General features: G+C 42.4%; 4 protein-coding genes across 6 annotated transcripts in view; 1 reads left to right on the forward strand and 3 right to left on the reverse strand.

Moving 5' to 3' along the window:
• msi1b (musashi RNA binding protein 1b) overlaps positions 1–9,945 on the reverse strand; it is a 28,704-nt gene extending 18,759 nt beyond the window's left edge. For both annotated transcript variants that reach the window (XM_078250255.1, XM_078250254.1), the window contains exons 1-5: positions 9,862–9,945; positions 3,251–3,591; positions 2,889–2,929; positions 2,244–2,325; positions 1,998–2,082 (exon numbers count right to left, since the gene is read on the reverse strand). In XM_078250255.1, the coding sequence (XP_078106381.1) occupies positions 1,998–2,082; positions 2,244–2,325; positions 2,889–2,929; positions 3,251–3,309 (267 nt within the window). In that variant the 5' untranslated portion in view covers positions 3,310–3,591; positions 9,862–9,945. The remainder of the gene's footprint in view (positions 1–1,997; positions 2,083–2,243; positions 2,326–2,888; positions 2,930–3,250; positions 3,592–9,861) is intronic.
• hnf1a (HNF1 homeobox a) lies at positions 7,547–14,597 on the forward strand. The gene is made up of 10 exons (XM_078250253.1): positions 7,547–8,503; positions 9,523–9,722; positions 9,869–10,049; positions 10,464–10,666; positions 11,016–11,158; positions 11,981–12,122; positions 12,210–12,398; positions 12,475–12,590; positions 12,683–12,767; positions 14,155–14,597. Exons 1-10 carry the CDS (start codon positions 8,199–8,201, stop codon positions 14,283–14,285), a joined length of 1,695 nt encoding a protein of 564 aa, XP_078106379.1. The 5' UTR covers positions 7,547–8,198; the 3' UTR covers positions 14,286–14,597.
• Positions 14,598–14,662: 65 nt separating this feature from the next.
• Positions 14,663–16,956, reverse strand: c5h12orf43 (chromosome 5 C12orf43 homolog). 2 transcript variants are annotated; one of them, XM_078250256.1, is made up of 6 exons: positions 16,798–16,956; positions 16,389–16,419; positions 16,143–16,241; positions 15,966–16,039; positions 15,779–15,866; positions 14,663–15,239 (listed from the first exon to the last, which is right to left on the reverse strand). In XM_078250256.1, exons 1-6 carry the CDS (start codon positions 16,922–16,924, stop codon positions 14,882–14,884), a joined length of 777 nt encoding a protein of 258 aa, XP_078106382.1. In that variant the 5' UTR covers positions 16,925–16,956; the 3' UTR covers positions 14,663–14,881. The 2 variants fall into 2 exon arrangements, with proteins under 2 accessions (XP_078106382.1, XP_078106383.1); XM_078250257.1 differs by lacking the exon at positions 15,966–16,039 and having other exon boundaries at positions 16,798–16,939.
• A 1,525-nt stretch (positions 16,957–18,481) lies between these two features.
• unc119b (unc-119 lipid binding chaperone B) lies at positions 18,482–23,715 on the reverse strand. Its single transcript, XM_078250259.1, has 5 exons — positions 23,391–23,715; positions 21,886–21,999; positions 20,436–20,544; positions 20,111–20,283; positions 18,482–19,984 (listed from the first exon to the last, which is right to left on the reverse strand). The coding sequence occupies exons 1-5, from the start codon at positions 23,623–23,625 to the stop codon at positions 19,872–19,874; spliced, it is 744 nt and encodes a 247-aa protein (XP_078106385.1). The 5' UTR covers positions 23,626–23,715; the 3' UTR covers positions 18,482–19,871.
• Positions 23,716–23,760: the final 45 nt, after the last annotated feature.

Below are 23,760 nucleotides of genomic sequence, written 5' to 3' on the forward strand. Positions count from 1 at the left end.
GATGCAACTCTGCAAAGAGCTGTGTGACTTTGTTGTGAACCTCTCTGCTGTGCACCTTGGAGCTGCGATTGAATGGAAACTTTTGTCCCACAAAAGGTGCAGTTTGCATCGGCCGCCACTAACTTTACAGATAGCAGGAAGCTGGGAGGGCACCCAAAGGGGCGACTAACAGTTAAATAAATCACAGTAAAAAGCTGCTTTCCTATACTGGTCAAAACTGGGCCGCATCTGTCCTTCAACACAATAAGTAGCAATAAATTCCTCTGCAGCGCTGTATTTGCTCTTTAGCCTCTGGGCTGTGCAAAGCTCTGTTAATTCCAGTGCCGGAGCGGTTCAGTCGGTCACAGCATGGCACATTCTTTCTGTTGCCACTGGAGAACTTTTCTCTCCCCTCTCTAACAGGATAACCTGTTAGCATGAGAGAGAGGGAGAGGGGGGGCAGGGTGAGCAGTCTAAAAAGGCCTACTCTACTCACCATCCAACCCCTGTGGCTGATCACTGAGCCCTCTCCACGCCAAACACACACACACACACACTCTCTGAGGCTGCCACAGCCCCCACCAAACGCCCACCGACACACCCAACTGCCAGCCGCAAGGGGCCCTGCCACACGGCCCACGAGGCTGCGCACGGTTAACGCAAGTTAAGTGGAGAGACTCAAATTAAAAAGAGGGAATCGTCATCTCTGGGGTCTCCCATAAATAAACTTCATAAGTTGCTCATCAGGAAAGGCGACGTGAGGATAAACTGTCATTATCATGACCTCCGCTATCTGTGACTGACTGTTCATGCTGTCTTGATTTCTGGTATCCAAGATTGTAAATGATGTGCATTGTTATCTTTTTTTTTTTTTTCTTTTTTCTTCTTTTGTGACAGAGCCATTCTTCAACTGTGGAAAGGGGGGGTGTCACTATGGAAACAAACCCCATGGCGAGTTAAATGGCGTCCAACCATGATGCCGCTACTTGTCATAGCTGTTGTGCCTGCGAGTGACACTACAGCAGTAGGGCACTGGGGAGACCGACGAAATACAAAAAAAAAAAAACGAAATTCAGTTGGACTTCTCCTTCAAGCAACTTCCACTCTTTTGCTAATGCTGGATTCATAACAACAAAAATGTCCCTTTCTTATTTCCTTCTTTAGCACCTCCACTCATCCTCTGAAGATTCAAGAAGGTGCATCGCTCAGAGCACAAAAGGGGAAAGAAGAAATAGCCTCCCCTCATTTCAATACAGTGACTAACCAGCAGCCATTACCACTCCCACAGAGGAGAGAGGCGGGGGCAGTGGTCCCTATGGCGACCAACGGGCCACATTGTTCCCAGACCGGCCCACATTCATTACTGACAAAAAAGGCACACACACACGCGCGCGCACACACACACACACACACTGCAACACAGGCGATTAATGCACTTTAAGTTACAATTTACATAGGTGAAAGGGCCTGGCTTTATCATCACTACATTCACAGTTGTATTCTTCCTGAAGTCTACAGGAGGCTGTGAGGAGTTTGCTTGTCGCTGCGTTGACACCTTGATGGTTTCAGGTTGCATTTGCTTGTTCCATTGAGAAACTTTTTGAGGGGGTCAATTCTACCCTTTGGGACAGAAAGAAAGTTTTGGTTCTCTCTTCCCAGAGACCAAATCAAAGATTGGCAGTGAGAGCAACCCCGTCCGGGTTCCCCTTGTTTCTATGGAAATTGACACTGGGTAACATTTTCTTGCTTCTGTTTGGCTGAAGAGCGAAGAGAGCGAGTACATTCTCCCGTGTGTCCCGGGCTGTCGACTACTGACTTAATCATGTAAAGTGCTCACATTCTGAGGTGCGGCAGCAGGACACAGACATGGTTTGAGGAGAACATCCGCATAGTGGAACCTCAGTAAATACTAAAATGTAGCAATGATACACCTCTCTAGCGGATTATTGGGAAATCCACTAATCAAACACTGAGCAATGGGATTAGCTGGTGGTGGGGAGTAAATACAGAGAACTCACTGTTTTTGAGTCCAATTCATGCCTGGTTTGGGCCAAAACTTTATCCACGCCGGCCTGATCAACAAAGGTGACGAATCCAAACCCTCTGCAGACACCAGGGAGAGAGGCGGGGGGGGAGAAGAAGAAGGTATTAATGACACAGAAACTGATGTTGACATGTAATGATACGTTATGAGCAGTGAGGAATCACGGAGGTCAGATAAACTTTCAGCTCCGGCGGAGAAGCCGGCCTCAAAGCTTCCTCACCTCGAGCGCTTAGTAACCGGATCTCGCATCACCATACACTCCTTCACCTCGCCGTACTTGCAGAAGTACTCCTTCAAGCCCTCTGGAAAACCACACAAGGTGGAGAGAAGACACATTAATTGACGAATCGAGAGGTTAACAAGAAATGACAACTTTTTTTTTTTTTTTTTTTATACAAACATAGCAAGGGGTTTGGCTACAGAGCGTCCAACTTTTTCACTCTGCTGAGATTTTCCCTCACCAAACTTCATACATTTTTTTCAATTAAACGGGTCAGACATAAAAATGACCTGCGATCAGGACTCCAAAAACTTTAAAGTGCATAGTAATTTCAACTACAATTTCTCATCTTATTACAAACTGAATAATCGAATTTGACCCATTTTAATGAGCTTTTAAAGAATCACTCATTCACTCTATGGTAGTTGTGAATGGGTGCATTCATTCGGAAACAGGATTCCTACTCAAAACTCAAAAGAGAGAGAGAAAAAAAACATAAACAAATTCAATGTAAACAAACTTATTACAAAAATATTAAGAAATACAGCTTTTCAAATAACTTTCTATTAGTTCCATCTGATCCAAGCCAGGATTTTTAAAGACACAGTGGCATTTTGTGAGAGATAGTGATGGAAAAAGATTTACCTTGCGTTGTTTGCCAGCTGAGTCCACCTATGAACATTTTGCTGTGGAAAAAAAAAAGAGGAGAAAATATAATATCGTTGCATAGTCATGAAAGGAGGATTCCGAGAGATGAATATGTATGGGCTTAAACGGTAAGACAAAGTTGTTATTGATGTTCTGAAAGTGTAAAGGCAGAATTTGAAAGTGTATCATCTCTGATTTAACATGAAGGATCTCCGTGTGGAGGTGTGCGAGTCTGGCTGCAGGCCAGAGTCCATTCGCAGAATACACGGTTTGTTTCTCAGGTCTATGAGCAGAGGAGGAAAGAGAGTTTTTTTTTTATTTCTTTTTTTAAAGTTAGTTTTTTTTTTTTTGTTCGTTACCAGGGATCGTGAGGGGAGTCCGTGGTGGACAGGCTGCTCTGGCTCCCTTCCGTCTCCATTCCGTGTCCTCGCTGTGTGTTGTGAGTGAGTGCTGCGTGTGTCCGAGCCGAGCCGAGCCGAGCCGTGCGGGAGAACAGGCGGAGAGTGAGTGAGAGGAGCTGGGCGGGTTTGGCCCGTGGTGACAGAGAGGGGAGCGGGCCAGATGCAGGCTGGGACAGACTCCACCTCCTCCTCCTCCAGTCAGTCAGTCCCGCTGCGGTCTCTCTCTCTCATCCCAACAGCGGGGCACGCGGCTCCGGCGTCAAGGCAACAGCTAGCAACCACGTCGCTTCCGCTGTAGCCTTTCAAAATAAAAACACTGGTGGTGACTTTTTCAGAGAGGCAACAGTGAAGGCATAAGGCAGTGACCTTATGGGCTTTCATAATCAGGGATGTGAAGTACATGTAAAGTCTTTATAGAGATTTGTGAAAACAATGTATTTTGATTACCAAACATTATGAAAACTGACAATGCACAACTGGCAATACTGGATCGCCTAAATTGAATGTGCATGAATGCATGCAAACTTAAAAAAAAATCTGGATTTTGCTTTTTTATTCTTTATCGCTAAAATATTTGAAATACTGTTGTTTAAAGTAGCATGACATTTCTTACATTTCACTTTTGATTATTGTTTAGTGTTTAATGAGGTAACTAACTGTTGTGAAACATCCAACCAATGCACATTCCCTCTCTGTCAATCTGAAACCAGATACCAGATTTGGAGATATGGCCCGCTATAAATGAGGCTCAATCTTAGCCTGTAGGCTACTTGAGAAATGTAAAAAGCCAATAAATCAAATTCAAAAAACAAAACACAAACTCTTTCTGCAAGTATGTTATCTAAATATTTTGACAGACATGACATGATAAGCCTTTATTTTGAAGGCAGAATCTCATAACTTCCTGTCAAATTCCGGCTAACTTCGATTAACTTGAGGCAATTCCCGTCCTAGTTTGGATACAGTGTTAACAGGCACAATTTACAGTTAGGAGAACTAAAGTACATTTGTAATAGAATCTCTTTTGAATGGTCTTTGAAAAAATAGGTTAAGATTACAGTGAAAGTCTTGCAAAAAATCTATGACATATTATGACAAACCACATGTGAATGAAAGTGGTATTTGTATTGCCAGGAAATTAATATCATGTGCTATTAATTCAATTTGGTAAAAATATATTACAGACACAACTTTTACTCACAACAGGCCGTGTTGTAGCCTACTCTATACATTTTGTATTGTCCTTACACTGTTAATGGAAAAGTGAAGCCACAAAGTGAATCAGTTTCACAGCTATTGGCCAACAGTCGGCATTACTTATCAATGCTCAATTCCAGCAGCAGACTTAAATAATATTAGGTAAACATGAAGTCATACTACTCCTTTAATATACTCACAGGCTCCTATAATGTGTCTGAGGTGCTTGAATGGCAACTTATGGTTTCTTACATAATAATGACTTTGTTGTATTTTTCATCTCACCGTTATCACTGATATTAACTAATCTATAACGTCCATAACCTTTCCAATTCATTCATTTTAAGTAAATATCTATGGGGAGTTTGATACTGAGTTGTATCAGTGTTCTCACTCTGGATATCATCAGAAACTGTGGTTGTCTGTCTTAATACACCTTCCATATTGCAAACCAGCTTATGCCATGTGGTACAACAGGAGGTTTGTGTGCTGCTCTGTGCTCATTCATTGCTGGGGTTTAAGTATTTAATTAGTACCAAAGCCAGCTCTGGCTAATCTTCTCAACACTGACTCAACATGTGACCTGGTAACCAATGTTAAGGCTAATCAATTATAGCCTGATCCTGTCCTTCCCGCAGCTCAGGGTTTGGTGCAAAGTTTTGGAAAGTCTGGAGATTTTGAAGCATACTGACAGATACTACTACTACTACTGATAGTGCTGGTTATGTCTCCAAAATACACTGCAACACACGATCATATCAGAGCAACACTACAAGCTCAGAGTGTGTATATAACGCAGGATGTTTGGGCACAGATTTAAATTTGTGATTGTCCTCTCTTACACAGTTTATCCTCATTGAATGCTGCAGCCAGTGTCCTGCCCGCACACAGGCCTACTCTATCCTCTGCAGATGAGCGGATGAAGCTCTGGAAGTGGGACAGGGGCTATTTGGACAGGAATTAAGGGGTGTGTTAAATTTCTGCATGCATGATCAATGGGGTTCCAATGGTGGGGATGGGGATGGAGCGGACGGGAGGGCACTAGGCTGAGAAAAGAGAAAGAGAGAGAGCTAGCGGTGAGAACACAGACAGAGGCAGCCAGCAATGGCTCACTAATGAGAGATGGACAGTGTGGATTGTATCTCATTATCAATCAACATAGCTTTGAGTTCTCTGGAGAGGGAAAATGCAAGCCCTAATGTGTGCTGCATGTGGTCCATTTTGATAAACCCAGCCTGTGTGGTGGAGCATTAGTCACAGCGGTATCTGAGCTGTTGGAAATCCACACACATTGCCCTCTGTCCATTTTGGTGAGGAGTTTCCTCTGAATAGTACAATGGGACTTAATTACAGGTCAGTGGCATGTCTCAGGGAGATAGAGGGAGCTCTGTTACCCTTCCAAATACAGTATAATGCCATCTTCCCAAGGGTGGGGTGGGGTAACAAGAGCTCTACACAAAAAGGTGCTGATAGGCTGAACCTGAGAATGGTATAAGGTGATCCAGGCAGAGAAAGTGAGCATTTTACACTGAAAGAGAGAGAAAAGATAAAGGACTACATTAACGCTCAAAGGTTTTCTCCCATTCAGTTTGCCCTCTTTCCTTCACAGTCCACTTCCAGCTTTTCATTCCTGCCAACTTTCTTTGAAAAAAAAAAAAAAAAAAACAAGAGGGTGGATCAAAGGCGAAGGAATCTTGATTTTGGAAATCCAAAAAATCTGATTCAACACCGAGAAGTCTATGTAAACAGTTTAAGTACAAAGTTCTAAGTTGCACACCTGTGAGGACAGTCGAAAGATATGCTAACAAACATGCTCCTAGTTGCCTTTTACTAAGAGTAAAGTCAGGGAGTCTTTAAAAACAATAACCAACATCAACTGCACAACATGTACATTATGTTTGCATTCTGTGACATTAAGACCGTGTCTTGTGTCTTATTTAGACATCAGACAGTTGAAATGTCAACAGGTGAGCAGATGGACCGTAAAATAATACCATAGTGGTGATAACAGTAGTCGTTTATTTATGGAAAATAAAAAGTAAAAAAAATATATATATATACAAAGTGAGAATAGTAAACCATAGACATTTAGATGATGTCATATGTAAACATGCAGTTAGAGCTGGGCAATATATATCGATATTATATCGATATCGTGATATGAGACTAGATATCGTCTTAGATTTTGGATATCGTAATATGGAATAAGTGTTGTCTTTTCCTGGTTTTAAAGGCTGCATTACAGTAAAGTGATGTACTTTTCTGAACTCACCAGACTGTTGTAACTGTTCTATTTATATTTGCCTTTACCCACTTATATATAATACCCACTGATAATTTGCTGCTGCAACACCGTTAGTTGCCATTTTTTTGGGATCAATAAAAATCTATCTATCTATCTATCTATCTTAGCCATCATATCCACATTACTGATGATTATTTATCAAAAATATCATTGTGTAAATATTTTGTGAAAGCACCAATAGTCAACACTACAATATCGGTGCGGTATCGATATCGAGGTATTTGGTAAAAAATATCGTGATATTTGATTTTCTCCATATCGCCCAGCCCTACATACAGTGGTGGAATATAACTAAGTACATTTACTCAAGTACTGTAGTTGAGTGCAATTTTGAGGTACTTGTATTGTAACTTGAGTGTTTCCATTTTATTCTACTTTATACTTTAAAAAAAAAATCTCTACTACATTCACTTGACTGCTGGTTACTAGTTACATTGCAGGTTACAATTTTACATAGTGTATGAAACGCTTATGAAATACAATACATTGTTAAATATCAAATTAGTGGTTCCTGACCTTTTTTTTTTTGGCTCGTGACCCCTTGTAAAAAAGGCAGCGTCTAGTTGGGGCCTCCTGTCACATCTCAGATGTCTTTGAGTTGTTAGTTAGCAGTTCCACCAAAGGGACACCCCCCCCCCAAACCTCTCACATGGTTTCACTAAAATTTGGTACAGGGACACATCCTGAAACGGGCTTGTTCAGATGTAAACATGACACAACGGCGCTCTCTAGTGGCTTGTAGGACACATCAAGCCCTGTGTCTCATCATTTAAACTTTAAACGTTGGTCTGTGCCTCTATTACAACTTTTTGTTTTAACTACATACTTCAACATCAACGTTTGGAACATCCATAATTCAAACAAAAGGGTAAGAAGAGCTTCTCTGTGTGTCCCCAAAAGTCTGTTTCACTGTGAAATCAGAAATACCTCCATTAATAAATAGACCACGCAACGTTTCGGTTATGTTTTCTTGTCTCTACATGTCTTTTTGTGTCTGCTTTGAGAGGTGATCTGTTGCCTCTGCAGCCCTGCGTGCAACTCTGACCCCTTACGTTTATTTATTGTTTTTAAATTGCACTTTGGTCACTGTTGGGGACTGAGGGAGTGGGGACAAAGTTCACAGGGCGCATGTAAGGAGGAGGGGGTGAAGAGGAAGAAGGTTAAAAAAAAAAGAAAATTGACCTTTGAAAGCAAAACAGCAGGTGGAAAGCTAAAACCAGGTGGCTCCGGACACATCGGGAGGATATTTAACACAGGGAAAATGGAAGTATTTGTTCTTTTAAGCTGAAGAGGGACCACAAATATGAGGCCCAACGCTGCCTGTCTGGCTGTCATTTGAGTGTGGTAGTGCACATGAGAGCAGTGTTTGTTTGTGAGGCGGTAGCGAGGTAAGCCTTCAGAGCAATGGAAGAGAGGGCAGAGGAGAGGCCCGGGGCAGCCATGGCCAGGCCGAGCAGTTTGACTGCCCTTCAGGAGCAGCTGATCTGGGCCCTGCTGGGATCTGGACTGTCCCGGGACATCCTGGTCCAAGCCATGGGGGAACTGGAGCGAGACAGGGCGAGTGCTGGCGCCGAGAGGGGAGAGAGGGGGGACGGAGAGAGCTCCGAGGAGGGAGAAATGGATTTCCCACCGCCTATATTCCGAGAGCTGGAGAAGCTTCACCCAGAGGAGGTGGCCAAACTGAGGGCCGAAGTTGACCAGCTACTGCAGTAAGTAGATCCCAGCACTTCTCTGGTAGCTCCGTGGCAACAGCAAAACCACCTGAATCTCTCTCTATTCTCACACAGCAATGTGTCTGTGCCTGTGTAGGACCTGGATCAGGTAAAAAATTGGAAAGTGCCTTGACCACGTCATCAACGCTGTTTTTGATTTCCCCCTCTTCTCTTCCAGTTCCTGTATATCAAAACTAAGCATGAAAGTTGAAACAACTGTTTACCTGATAACATCCCCTCTTTTCCTTTCTTCTTCTTAAGCTCGGTTCCCCTCTCTCTTTACCAAATCCTCCCTCCTTCTCCCGCTTCTCTGTCTCTCTCTCTCCCTCTGCAATCTGGCTTCTGAGGCGAATTTAAAGAGGCTTCCTCCTTTGCTAGTTACTAATTACCCACCCTCATCATTATTCCCTGACCATTTCTTAATAAATAAGCTACATGCATTCTAGGTGAAGATTAATGGAGCAGGGCTGGTCATGTGAGGCTATGTTTACATAAGGCATGAGTGATATATTTCAACATATTTTTTCGACCTGCATTACGCTGCGTCACTTTTCCTGAGATGTATTAAAATACTCGCTGTGCAGCTCCTCAAAATATATTTTATTACAGTTTATTGTCAAAAACTATTTCTGTTCTGAATTTGAATCTGGTAATGTCAGGGAGTTTTGACATTTTGTGTATTTTATCTGCTCCTGAACCGACAGTTAGAAAGCGGCTAGGCTTCATAAACCTTTTACATGTTTTTCCCCCTCCAGTGATCTGAGCGGGCTGGACTTTGCCCCTGTGTGCTTTCCCTTATCTCTCTCTGTCAATAAGCCTCTCTCTACTTCCCTCTGAGTGACCGTGCTTTATGTCTAACGTTGTGGCAAACTGTTACGCACTTTTCTAGAAACAGTTTAACTGTTAGAAATAACCAGAATCATTGGGGAAAGGGATACATTTCTGTCCAATAAACAAAAATACACAACAATGTAAGGTTTGCGGGTACACACAAAAATGATGTCTTTGTCTAATAGGGAGGACCCCTGGCACGTTGCTAAAATGGTGAAAAGCTACATGCAGCAGCACAACCTCCCTCAGAGAGAGGTGGTGGAGTCCACCGGACTCAACCAGTCCCATCTCTCCCAGCACCTCAACAAAGGCACGCCCATGAAGAACCAGAAGAGAGCGTCTCTGTACACCTGGTACGTGAAGAAGCGAGGCGAGATCAGCCAGCGTGAGTACACCAGCAGCTGTGGAGCTGCAAAAGTCCTATTTTCTGCTTTCAAACACGCATCAAATAGCAGTTCTCTAAGAGTGTGAGACTCAAAGAGAGGTGTAAACAGAGAGAGAGAAAAAAAAATATGACCATTCACCTTTCAGAATTTACCAACGCCAAACATGGCCTTGGCTCTGCGGAGGAGCAAGGAGAGGAGTCTAAGAAAGGACGGAGGAACAGGTTCAAATGGGGTCCAGCATCCCTGCAGATCCTCTTCCACGCCTACGAACGACAGAAGAACCCTAGCAAGGAGGAGAGAGAGGGGTTAGTGGAGGATTGTAACAGGTGAGACATGTGTCACTTTGGCCCAATGAGACCCAAATCATGGGCCGGATCAGTGAGGCCAAGCTTTGTTATTATGATTATTGAAGCCACTAAAAGCTTGGTATCTGATCTTACATATTCTCCTTATAACCAAATCCCTCCAAAACAAATGATTGCTGAGCCTTTTAAGTAAGTGGAGGCAGATTGGCGTAAACATTCTTACAGTGTTCTTCTGGTCAACTTGCCCCAATATCTGATCACATCACGTTTCCCTGGTAGGTCTGTCTGGAGGTACAACCTGTAGGTGATTGGTCAAGCTCACAAAAGGTTTTGAGAGCATCTCTAAAATCCTTTGGTGAAATAGTGATTTAGGTAACCAACACAGTGTCTGCCTTCAAAATGTAAAGCCGTGTCTCTGTGCTCTTCGTCCCTCAGGGCAGAGTGTCATCAGAGGGGGGTGTCTCCCTCCCAGCTTGCCGGCCTGGGCTCCAACCTGGTTACCGAGGTCCGCGTGTACAACTGGTTCGCCAACCGCCGCAAAGAGGAGGCCTTCCGTCACAAACTGGCTCTCGACACACCTTTTACCAACCAATCTGTCTCCTCTTCTCACCCCAACCTCCCACTGAGCCCTGAGCATGGTAATACCCTAACAATGTACAGGCAAGCGTGAAGAGTGAGAAATTAAAATTCAAGAGTGAAATCAAAACTGCCACCTGAAAGAGGAGGCGGGCGAGTGCTCTGTCGAGACAAAGTCAAACTCGCCTAGGCCAGATCTTAAGATTTTCTTGTCGCTTTTGATCCTTTAGTGTAAAAACAAATAACAATCAACCACACTCTTGTAGACATGACTGTACTGGTTCTAGTACCCATGCTCATATTTCTCAGTTACCTCATAGTGCAATTTGAAGCCATCAACCCATGCATGTGTTTAATGTGTGAAATATGAACCCCCGTTAGTGTATTGGGGCCTGACTTCTTGTTTTCCAGGAGTGAAATACAGCCAGCAGATCCTGTGCGAAAGCGTGTGCTCAGCCAGAGGAAGCGCAGGAGAGAGAGTGGGACGCCTGGTGGTCAGCCCCATTCAGCTGGAGCCCAGCCACACACTCCTCGAGACACATAACCACAAGCTGGTGAGAACATGTGTCATTGTCTGAGTTGATATTGTAGACCAGTGGTTCCCAAAGTGGGGTCCAGGGGGTCCCCAGCAAAAATAAAATAAATAAAATCCACCCATAACAACACAAGTCACACGGTGACAGAATGTATGACTAATGTTGGTCATGGGTTTCATACGCGTTCTCTAAAAGTGGGTCAATCCTAAACAGAATAGAAAAGCACATTAGAAGTTGGGTCCAAACTAGTTTAATGGTAGCCAGACAGATTCTTTTAAGAGGATGGAGGAATGAAGGGGTGCCGTCAATCCAGGAGTGGGCTTGTGAGATGGCTAAGGGTGGCGGCGTTTGGAAAGATGTCATACAAACGGTTTTCCAGGTTGGATGTCTATACTAGAAAATGGGGAAAGTACCTGAGCTTTCTGGAGGGCTCCTAAGAAGCTTTGTGCTGGGGAGAGAAGTGTATGATGGGCTTATGGTGTTATTATTTATATATATATATATATATATGTTTATTTGGTTTATGGTTTAATGTCTATTTTGTTATTTTTGTTGTATGTTTGTGAATATTGTAGTTGCTGTGTCATCTTTTCTTGATTTTTGTCTGGGTGAGTGGTGATGAAGATGTTCATGTTGCAAATTGTATGTTTTGTGTCTTTCGTCAAAAATAAAAAAAAACATTTAGGACCCTGGGACAAAATCTTATTAAAAAGGGGGACCGTGGTGTAATTTGTGTCAGTTTAGGGGTCCTTGACGTGAAAAAGGGTTTGGGAGCCACTGTTGTAGACTACCTGTAAATGCACTGCTTGCCATCGTGACCATGCCGTCCTCTGGTCTCAGGTGTCCAGCGGTGGCCCACTGCCCCCAGTAAGCACTCTGACCTCGCTGCACAGTCTGTCTGCGTCCCCTGCCTCCTCCCAGGGCCTCATCATGGCCTCCCTGCCCAGCGTCATGAGCCTGGGGGAGTCCTCACTTCTCATCGGTAACATCGCCTCTCTAGTTCCCTCCCTTTTCTATGTAAGTATGTGATTATGTACTTCAGAGAACAATAATGTCTTTTGATTCACAGGTTTAGCCTCCACGCAGTCTCAGACCGTGCCTGTTATCAACAATGTGGGGGGCGGTTTCACCACTCTCCAGCCAATCTCATTCCAGCAGCAGCTTCACGGCTCTCCCCAGCAGCCATTATCGCACCATCTCCAGAGTCACATGGGTGCCAGTCCCTTCATGGCAACCATGGCGCAGCTGCCATGTCACAGTAAGGCCACAGCAACAAACTGACGTGAGTTTAACCTGTTACGTTGAGCAAAGATTCATGTTGTTCCTCGTTACAGTGTACAACAAGTTTGATTCGCCCCAGTACCATTCGTCCAGTCTGCTGTCTCAAGCCATGGTCATCGCTGACAGCGGCAGCCTGGGGACGCTGACCAGCCTCACTGCTGTCAGACAGGTAACTGGCTCGGACGGCTGGGTTGTTCTGTCGAAGCACAAATAATCATATTTGTATAATAAAAAACTGTCTTGGATTTTTGTTTTGGGTAGAATCTAACAGCAGATCCTGAGGAACATACGGATCGATCTCTACAAGAAGACTCTCTCCACCTGCAGCCGCACACACCTGTGCCAGGTACACGCAGGTTTACTCATCGTCCTCGACATCCTACTACAGCATCTTTGGAATGACGTCATGTCTAGTTACACAAATGTACAGTATACCAGGGGCGATTCTAGGATCAGACCTTTAGGGGGGCTTAGCCCCTAATGAGAATGTGACACGGATACAGTGCCTTGCAAAAGAAAAATCAGTAATTTGCTAAATCAGGAATCTCATTAGTCGATAATCTCTGAGCTAGCTGCTGAAGAACAACGCCAGCTAACGTTTTTTGACACTATAAACACTATGATGGAACTAAACCTGACACTTTATAAGTCACAGTAATAACGACCAATTTGACACAATGTTTAACATTCAGCTATTTTAGTTTACGTTTCAATTGGGGTTGCGCCATGACATTACCAACTCCTTCTCTGTGGACTACCAACATTAAACTTCAAAACCGTCTCCCGTTCTCCCTCTGACAGATAGATGAATTTGAGAAATTGTAGTCGTTGAAGTGCCATTCAACATTTCGAGAAAATACATTCATTTGCTTTCTTGTCGAGAGTTATGAGAAGATTGATACCTCTCTTATCTGGGAGGGGTATCGATCCTTTCGTCTAACTCTTAGCAAAAAAGCAAAGAAGTGTATGTCCCATTCATGCGTGCATCGTCACAGGAGTAAAATAAATTCAGTGCATTCGAAGACGTTTCTTATTATTATAACAACACAACTGCAGCATCTGAGATGAAATAATCTGTCTGGGTTCTATCGTCACGTCACTAAACAGTTTACTGGTGCATTACAGCCACCTTTACAGCAGTGGATAGGCAAAGAAATAACCCAAACCAATGAAAATAACTAAATGGTCTTTGCAAAGCCGTTTTCTTTTAAGTAGTTAACTGAAAGACTATATACATTCCACGATGTCTTCCCAAGCAGATTGCCTAATGTAATAATAGCTTTTCCTTGCTTTAGTGAAGTTGCCTTGTTCCCCATCATAGCTACATTGCAGTAGCACGTTCTACAGCGTGCAAAATCCAGTTGGGTGTTTACCTAATTCATGAAGTGTGTGATTGAACCCTTGTCTTGTGTGATTGACGTCCCAGTATTCTTACACTTTTTGCATGTAATAAATAACTCATAACAGTTTTAACATTTTACTTAACAGAAACTGTATGTTGACGGTCTGATTTTAGGGACAGGCCAGTGTGTCCACATCCTTATTGCCTTCTCTACCTACATGGGCAGTAACCCAGTAAACCCCTGCTACGCAGGCTCAACACCACACAGATGAACATTTGATCAAAGATTATAGAACAGCCTATGGTTTCTCTGCCTCTGTGCTGGAAAGAAGTTCATTGTGTCAAAAGCTTTCCAGCCCAGATGAACATTTCTGTTTATTTTTGTCAACAGCTTCCTCCGAGAGCCTCGAGCTGTATCCTGTCTCTCAGAGCACGGAAAGTCATCAGTCTCACCTGCTCTCACCTTCCCCGACAGACATCAGCTCTTACATCCCTACACAAATGGTATCTACTGCACAGTAGAACCGCTCAGGCACCAGTGTCTTCGCACGATCAGCTGGGCTCAGGGGTGTTTCGGATGGACCGCTACCTCCGGTGTTAAGTTTCCAGAAGATACCTGGCGAGTCAGGGGCCACAGGGTTGATTCAGCGTTGATGCCTCAAAGACTCTCTGAAATTCTGTACCACGAACAACATTAGAGGAGATTCACGTTTGATAAAACAATCCATGTGAAAAATCAACACCAGCATGTATTTTTATAAAAATCTTTAGTCATGAAATTTTATATTAAGTTGAAACTTGTAAACCGCATGTTGCATGCATTTTTTTTTTTTATGTCACTGCCTTGAAATGCCTTTCTTAATGACAAAGTAAAGACTATTTCAAGAATAACCATGAGCAATGGTATGAAAAGATTTTTTAATGGGGGAAAAAAAAAAAAAAAAAAAGGGGGTTTTGTTTGCACATTTTAGATGCATCTACTGTTGTGTATTTGCTGCATGCTCGGAAACATGTGGCTTCCTAAAAATATACTCAATGTTTTTCAAGCTGGACTGGGTAACAAAACAAACATCCCCTGAAACAGTGAAAGATTAGTCAGAGGAAATTCAGTTCAAAGTTTAGTCTTCCTCTGTGTGTAATTCTCGCTCCCTTTTCTTTTTCCGTTTCACTTTGACTTGCGTGAGTTCCTGCTCTGAGGTCCTGAGGTCACCATTTCTTTGAGCATTAAGAGGAGACCCTGCAGAGTCCACCTGCTCACTCTCTTGATTCGGTTTCCTCTTTTTCTTCTTCTTCTTCTTCTTCTTAACATGGTTCTCCTCTCCCTCTGCCACTTTCGTCGTTTTCTTGACTTTTTCGGAGCACGGAAGCTCTGCTGAGGGAGTGGAGAGCGTAGAGGGCAGTGACGACGTGTGTAAGAGATCTTTGACCGACACCGCTGCCTCCCTCAGCCTTGTTTCCATCTCACTGTCGCTGTCACTGTGGCCAACAGAGGGATGTAGAATGTTAAGCCCTCACTCAACACAAGAAGGCTCAAACATTGGTTGACCTTTGTGTACAAATCAATAACTGGACACACTCCTTCATATTTAACTACACTCTTAACATCTAGTAGAGCTGAACACAATCTAAGATCAAGTAGATACATACTGTATGATGTTCCACAAACTAAAACGGAGTTCGGAAAAACTGCTTTCAGTTACAGTGCTCCAACTTCATGGAATGAGTTGCAAAATCAGCTAAAATTGCAGGTTTTTATTTCACATACTGAATTCAAGTCCCACCTACATCAAATATACCAACATGTTTGTGCTTGTTTTAAAATGTGATTTTCTGTTTTCTATTTCTTATTTCTTATTGCTGTCCATCCCTGTCTGCTATTTGTTGTATGTTAAAGTGCATTTCTATGTGCTGCCTTCTTGGCCAGGGCTCACTTGTAAAAGAGATTTTAATCTCAATGTGATTTTTTTTTTTTCCCCTGGTAAAATAAAGGTTAAAGAAAAAAAAGAAATAACAACCTTGAGCTGGGTACAGGCCGACGCCTCATGGGGGCCGGAGTATCATCAGCAGTCTGTCCCGGGACTGACGTAGAAAACAGACGGAATCCTAAAAAAAGGAACAAAAATACGTGGATGTGTGTGCATTGAAAGACAAGATAGCAGAATCCCCAGAAAAGCAGCAAGTACCAAAAAGGAGAAACTTCACCTTCATCATCATCACCACCACATTTAGCTGATTTCACACAGGCTAAAGTCTCAGTCTCCATCTCTGTAATGGAACTGGCAGTAACAGGCACATCAGAAGTCAGGTGTAAATATATGTGCATGAATTACGAGATTATTGTATTAAAATGCCAAGCTTCCCTACACAGTCAATACTTACCTATCAAGCAGATGTCCCAACTTTTTAGCAACGTGTATTTGAAACCCTTTGGTGACCTGAAGCTCGTTGCCATCGTGGTCATGGTCAGCGACAACAACACTGTTGCACAGAAAGACAATATTCAAACTTATTACATTTCTGATATTGAAATACATGTGTGACAGCTGCAAATTTTGCACATTTAAATATAAAGCTTTAGCTAGGATACTTTAACTAGTTAGAGGTTATGTTGACAAAAAGGCTCACCGCTTTGACTGGTGCACATTGCTGTCCTCATCTAAAACAAACACAGAAAGCAGTAGTTAACAACAACGCATTTGACAAACTACTGTCCGTATGAGTTTGAATGGACTGTAAACGTTACAGTTAGCTAGCTCAGTTATTGGTGGCGAAGGTTAAACCTTACGCGGCAAGAAGTTAGAGCAAGTTAATGAGCTCTAAGTCCCAATAAGAAAGGTATATTTCTGACGGTCGCGTAACTTTAGCCAACGTTTAATTACAACTAACGTTAGCACCTCTGTGTTTCTGAATTAGAAGTATTAGCTATGGGGTGGACTTCTTCCCAGCTAATGTCGTATTTCTGCGGGAGTATATCTGTCTGTACAGAAAGGTTCACTTCGTTTGTCAGTACTGACATAACAAAAAAACTTTTCACCTTTGTTCTTGTCACTTCGTATGTCCCAAACTGCCTCCTGACATCTTTTAAGCGCTTCATCGTCACTACTGCTAGAGTCGTCAACAGCAACCATCTTTTTAGCGGCGGCCGCCATGATTAAAAGCATGTGCCGCTGGTGATGTCTGTTTTGAGCTGAGGATTCTGGGTAATGCAGTCTGTTAGTCAAGGAGACCTGTGAGGACCTTTTATATATGTCGGTGTGGACCAGAAATTGTTGTGCTGACAGAGAAAGTCAAAGTCAAAAGTCTAAAAAAATAAGAGCTTTGCAGTATGGTAATAAAAAGTAAAAACAATGTCATATATTTCCCATTTTACATTTCCAACATAGAGCAGAACTTAAAAAAAATATATATATATATATATATATATATCTCCATATATTTCATACCATACATATCCAAAATCAGTTGTGTGGTACCTTTATAGCTGATTTAGTGGAAATATAAATATATAAGGCCATGTTCTTTGTGTTGGGTAGGCCACATAATTAAATCATATGTCATATATCTATGTTTACCAGTCATGCCAGCTGAAAGATAAAACCCCCCAAAACCCCTCATAATCTACTTATAATAAGCAGTAGGTTTTCAATGTTTTGCACCATTTTTTTTTTTTATTTACAATAGATCTAATACAACATGAATGTATCATTTGTAAAATTAGCCAATATAAAAGGAGTAGTCTATGCAACAGGTTACAGCATGGATCCATACATTTCTTGGGTCATTCAGTCTTTTTGTGCAGAAATGTAAAGTGTATCCACTTCTCAAGGCATTTAGATCATTAGATTTTGAATGGCAAACATGGCACAATCTTCCCACAACTGCTCCTACAACACCAGTGCTGCTTACCAGCAGTCCAACTGAGATACATCCACTGAGTCCAATTGACAAAAGATTTATGTTGTATAGGTCATAGGTTCGAAGGCTACGGCTGTCCAAGTGTGTGCCTGATATCACACTTGTTGGGAGTTATAAATGGGCTACATAATGAGCTGTCACTTAACCCAAAAAAAAAAAGAAAGAAAAAAAAAAAAAGGAGTAAATAAGATACGAAATGACTCAACACAATCTGTAAGACACCAGGTAGGCTGCAAGAAGCTGAAGGGGAATTCTCTTCCCTTCAGGTTAATGCAGTGTTTGCCGTACAGGTGGATGACGCGCAATGTTCTCTTACATAAAAAAACAACATTGAACACCTGAATAACATAAGGCACAAAGAATCAATGTTACAATGTACAGTAAAAGAATCATTTGTGTTTTGAAAACGACGTCCAGACTGTTCCAGTGGTTTTGCATGATTTAAATGCATTACGTAAAAGTGTCAAAAGTAATGCTGACCATTTACGAGGTTTTAGAATTCTTTCCTGCCTCCCTTTCAGGCAGCCCTGATATCCAGTCATGTCTGTGCAATATGAAAAGTCAGAGATATGGAACTAGCTAATCACGGTGGATAGTTAAGACTGGAAATGACAGGCAGGCAGGCAGGGACTATTTTTAAACTCCTCATTGTTGGTGTGTTCTATGAACTACAGACATCCCAACCTTTCAGGAACACCGTTCAGTAGATGGAATGCAATTCAACAGCACCACAACCATGACCACATAATCAAATCAACACCTTTTTTGATTAAAAAGTGGAACCAAAAATGAGCATTGCAAGCTTAACTGACATGGATTTATTGTATTGCTGTTGTGCAAATTTGTATTACATTGTGAAGGTGTACCTAATAGACTGGAAACTTGTGTATCATAAAAACATTCCACACAACTTGTAGTAAATGGGCTACAATCTGCAAAACCACCAGTATAGTCTTCCATGAACAGAGAAACAGGTCAAGTTCTGTATCTACCCTACTGCCTCATTTAAAATGTATCAACTACCAAGCTACATCACTCTGTACTGTCATGCTGTGTGCTACTGGGGCATTTCATTGGTAGATTGAGAACCTGAGCGCAGAGCAGCAGAAGATACACTCAGAGACACGTGTGATCGGTATAACGCACTGCTGGACAAACTCGGCTCCTAAAGAGCGGGATTCACAGTGCTGTTGTGCCAAATAAACCAGGAAGACAGACTTCAAGGGATTAAATAACCGTGTACTACATTTGAGTGAATAAAGCAGGAAGACCAAACCGCTTTAGACATAGATGCCGTATAAACCAAGTCCAGTAACTCAGATTCTGCTACTGACTTGTTTTTTTTCAGTGTCCCAGTGTGCGGAGGTTACAGAATTTGATAGAACAGACACTAGATTCCCGGTCGACAGCCAATGATGTTGTGAAAACTGTTGTCATAAAAATGTAACAGATATTAACAGGGTAAACATGACACCTGGCATCATGAAAAGAGCTCATGCTATTCTTAAAATCCCAAAAATATCCTACCTAAGACCTAATGTTCCTTATGAAATTGACACCAAGCTTAAATATCTGACACAAACAGTCCCAATGACAACAACAACTGATAGTAGATATTTAAGCAAGAATGAAACTCAAACTGTCAACTAGTGCTACATGATCATCTATGACTTACAATACTGTAAAACATCTAGTTAATGCTCGCTTTTCCATACCGGGAAACACAATTGTCACTTGCGAAAGGTAGTTCAAATAAACATCAACTGATAACACCTACGTACTAAAGTAAATGAAGTTAAAACTAACACAGTCTACAGGCTTAGCCATGAGACGTCTGTGACTCAAAGTGTCCCTTTCCAGCAGAGACGGCAAGAAACTGCAGGCAGAAGTGTAACATGATACTTGTATGACAAACCGAAAGACAGAACAAAAAGGTTTCAGTTGGATTTAACGGAGAAATATCTGAGCGAACATTCCTCGTAGTCCCAGAAACTGAGCTCTACTGATGAATGGATCCATGATTCGATGTGAAGGCAGATGTGGTCCGTTGGTTCTGAAGAATGTTGTCAGGTTTGGTGGAATGTACGCAAAAGGAGAGAATACTTATGTCCCCCAAAAAAGAAGCTTTTGGATGGTTGTAATGCAGGAAATCAATCCCCTGGGAAGTATTGCAAACATTTTCCCCTGCGGGTATTACAGACCACCATTGTAGGCATAGTCGGCCTTGTTGTGCATAATGAGTTTGTTGTCCACAAAGTAGAAACTGTCTGATCTGGTCTCGTAAGGGTGCGCCACCATTTGGCGAACTGGAGGAGGAGAAGAAATAAAAGAGGAAAGGAAGGACATATAAACAAAAGATCAAAATATGGATTATTGCGTGAAAATATGCAACAGAATTAACATTAGTGGCTGAGCAAAATAAAAAAACTCACTGAGGTCATCTGGAAGCTGTGGAAACTCATAAATGTGTTCACATGTGTTGCGGCTGTTCGGAATGCAAAAGCCAAAGTCAAAGTCAAAGTTCTTGAGAAGGCGTCCCTGGAAGTAATGCCTCTCAATCATACGAAAGTTGTTAATGGGCCGGTCGCCCACTGTGAACTCCACACTGAGGTTTAGAAACGGAAACAAAAAAAGGACAACATTTCCAATTCAGTTGGAACAAACACGTTCAAACAACCCAAGTTGACTGAACGCGAAAGTCTGATTATTATGCTTTCAGCTGTTACTAGTCAGAACATTCGCGGTTCATTTACTTACGTTGCACCAACAGTGCACAGTTTTAGGAAGGCTGGTGTAAACTGATATCGGACAAAACGCCCTGCACTGGTGTCGACATCTCCACTCTCGTCTTCACCCTCCGCAGAACCTAATACAGAAAACAAGTTTAGCTAAAGATACATATTATATAACCTGTTGCATATTATTGCTGGACATGATGTTGAATGTTCTGTCTTTTTAAAAAGGTCCCATGGCATGAAATTTTCACTTTATGAGGTTTTTTAACATTAATATATGTTCCCCCAGCCTGCCTATGGTCCCCCAGTGGCTAGAAATGGCGATAGGTGTAAACCAAGCCCTGGGTATCCTGCTCTGCCTTTGAGAAAATGAAAGCTCAGATGGGCCGATCTGGAATCTTCCCCTTATGACGTCATAAGGAGCAAGGTTACCTCCCCTTTCTCTGCTTTGCCCGCCCAGAGAATATGGCCCAGCCACGAGAGAGAGAGACGTCATGGCTTGCAAACGAGCGAAGCATGGCAGTGTTGGTCAAGGCCACACCCCCACCCTCCACCTTGCCCCCCCCCTCTCCTCCTCAATAGCATTTAAAGCTACAGACACAGAAATGGCACATACTAAGGAAAGCTCATTGTTGGACTGGCTCGTAGTGGCTGTAATTCTGCACCAAGGCTGAATTTCGGGAAAGAGTCTTCAGATACAGTATTAGCGGACCACTAAGGCCTATATAAAAGAGACTTCAGATACAGTATTAGGGGACCACTAAGGCCTATATAAAAGAGACTTCAGATACAGTATTAGGGGACCGCTAAGGCCTATATAAAAGAGACTTCAGATACAGTATTAGGGGATCACTAAGGCCTATATAAAAGCAGACCTTTAAATGTATTCAATTGATCATTCACCAGATACTAAAAAAAAAAAGCTGTGATAAAACTGATTGCATTGATATAGTATGGTTTGTAAGAGCAATGTCAAAAGAATCAGATCAAGATGTTAAGGACACGCCGAGATTTCACTATTCTTTTCTAAAATCTGAATGGTGCATATGCATTTAAAGCAATGCAAATGACACACTGCTTAAGCACGGCTTCTACTTGTGTTCTCTTATATTTATATTTCTGGAGATAAAAGTAAACAATAGAGAGACAAGGGGGTGAGAGCTATGGTCAACACAACACATCCCTGGGAAAGGCTGTCATTCCTGTGCTTGGTGATGAAGTGCATAACAGAACAAGTCTGTTTATATGCTTCTCCAAACTGGTCATCTTAGAAAGGATAATTAGCTTTCCAGTGATGATACAGAGAAAACAACTGTTATTAAGCAGTCGGGCTCCAAAAAAGGGTAAGCAAGCAATTAATAGCTTTGTAGAACTTTGGCTGTACAAGAAAACATGTCATGTTGAGGAAAAAAATCTCCCTGAGAAAGACTTTGTGAGCTTTGTGAATAGTTGCAGAAGTTAATGTCACTTACCGCTGTTTGGAGGTTTGGCAATCTCAAACAGCACCGTTCCTGTCTCCAGATCTCGGATTTTGAAACGTGTGAAGTCAATGTTGTAGATATTGTCTTCAAGTTTGCACAGATAGTCTGGAATGTGAAATAAAAGTGTGACTTCATGTTAAGACAAACACAAATAAAAAGTGAGTGAGTCCACTAGCAAACAGAGGTACTTCTTTGACAGTTAATTAGACTTACCGATACTTGCATGATGAATTTTGAGGCAAGTCACAAAATACTGCGTATACAATGTAACACAAGGGCTAACCCTTACTATGTGAACAGAGATGGCACTTGATGAGCAACTAGGGTTTCAGTATCCGTTTTCTGGCTCCTGCATCTTGCAGTAGCGATGAGTAATGCTATCGGTCACGCTCCCAGCTTTTCAACAAAGTATTGTGAGAGAGAAGGGAAGTAATGCCATTGTTGTCTGGTCCGGGGAAAAGGCCAAAAACAATGGAAGGCATTAAACATTAGCTGCAACTGCGGTAAACTGGGTGTCCGATGACAGACCCTGGGGTTTGACTCAGAGGGTTCAACCAGGGCAGTTACTAGTGGGGTGGAAGGTGGTGACAATTGGAGCTGAAGATCTTTGCCCGAACCTGACGGGACCCGATGGGTTCAGTCTTAATTTCTATCATTTTACACGGGCTCGGGCTTGCGCTCCGGGTTGCGCGGTAAATGAGCGGTCAGGTGATGCGTTTCGATTAGCGTGAAAATGGATGCGGAGGAGGTGAAACGGTGGCTGGCCTCTGGAAGACTTATTTTATTTCTTTGTTCCAACTTCCAAGTGGCCTATAGCCTAGGTTAGTCATGAATAAATGATGTTAAATTTTTTTTATAAATGACTAATTCTTGACAAAAGGCAAAAGAGCTGTGTGCGTGTGCCTAACTTTTAAGGCCCGATTACCGCTCCAGTGACAATTACAGGAGACCAAAAGGGAAGGGGCCAAATAAATTAAATTAAATTAAATGACTTAAAGCTGCACTGGAGACCAAACTAAAGCTCAATGTTTAGCGAATAGACCTGCATTTGTTGGGTGCAAAGAAACATAACTTCAAATTTGTTTGTTTTTCCTAAAACATTTGGCATTACAGCTTTATAAGATGATACTATTTTGTGTTTGCAGCCGTTTGTCTTCCCCCCCAACTGGCCAAAAAAAAGAAGCCATTATACAGCTTAAAAGGAGAGGGGGCTCGGAACAACATTACTTCTGGGTGGCCCAAATGCCTTGCTACGCCCGTGGCCTGGATACATCCTACACTTCTTTGGTTAACGTCAAAGAGTTGGGCTGCCCAACTCAAAACATAGTTTGGCATATAGTAACCTGTTGGACCAATTTAAATTCACGCATTCATTTGAATTAGTGATCTGAAAAGTCGTCACTTAGCCACAATTAGCATAGAGTTAAATTGTGCCTGTTCAGCGGTGTGATTTTACCGACTTCAATTAAGACCAAGTTAACGTTTCGCTTACTTACCCTCCGTGACTACCCGGAGACCCAGGACATTGTCCGGGGTAATATCTCTTCCCAGAGCCCGGAGTTCATCCTCTGTGACTACAGGCCACTTATCCGTTTGACTGCGCCTCGACTTCAGCTTCTTCAGCATTCCTCCACCAGTCTTTCGTTCCCTGTGATTCGTCTCCGAGCCGGTGTCTGCGTCCGTCTGACCTTTGCTGACTGTCGGTGCCTGTTTCTTTCGTGAACTGTTCATACCGGGCACAGTAGCAATGATGAAAAGAGTTGTTGTGCTTTTTAATTTGAGAGCGACTTGATAAACTGCGGGTGTAATTTCAAGATGGCGTAAAGCGTGTATGGGAGACGGAAAAGTAAGTTTGTGATTGGCTGA

This window comes from Sander vitreus, chromosome 5 (assembly GCF_031162955.1).
Source record: "Sander vitreus isolate 19-12246 chromosome 5, sanVit1, whole genome shotgun sequence".
NCBI lineage: Eukaryota > Metazoa > Chordata > Actinopteri > Perciformes > Percidae > Sander > Sander vitreus.

Bases quoted from the DNA above. Each gene is read 5' to 3' on its own strand.
- unc119b (XM_078250259.1), bottom strand. From the start codon at position 23,625: ATGAACAGTTCACGAAAGAAACAGGCACCGACAGTCAGCAAAGGTCAG. The intron at 20,284-20,435 runs GTAAGTAAATGA...TCTAAACCTCAG, and splicing joins CTGTGCACTGTTGGTGCAAC to TGTGGAGTTCACAGTGGGCG. The intron at 19,985-20,110 runs GTGAGTTTTTTT...CTCCTCCTCCAG, and splicing joins ACAGCTTCCAGATGACCTCA to TTCGCCAAATGGTGGCGCAC.
- hnf1a (XM_078250253.1), top strand. From the start codon at position 8,199: ATGGAAGAGAGGGCAGAGGAGAGGCCCGGGGCAGCCATGGCCAGGCCG. The intron at 12,399-12,474 runs GTAAGGCCACAG...TCCTCGTTACAG, and splicing joins GGCGCAGCTGCCATGTCACA to TGTACAACAAGTTTGATTCG. The intron at 12,768-14,154 runs GTACACGCAGGT...TTTTGTCAACAG, and splicing joins GCCGCACACACCTGTGCCAG to CTTCCTCCGAGAGCCTCGAG.
- c5h12orf43 (XM_078250256.1), bottom strand. From the start codon at position 16,924: ATGCTTTTAATCATGGCGGCCGCCGCTAAAAAGATGGTTGCTGTTGAC. The intron at 16,040-16,142 runs GTAAGTATTGAC...TGTTACTGCCAG, and splicing joins TTGGGACATCTGCTTGATAG to TTCCATTACAGAGATGGAGA. The intron at 15,867-15,965 runs GTGAAGTTTCTC...TCCTTTTTTTAG, and splicing joins TGGTGGTGATGATGATGAAG to GATTCCGTCTGTTTTCTACG.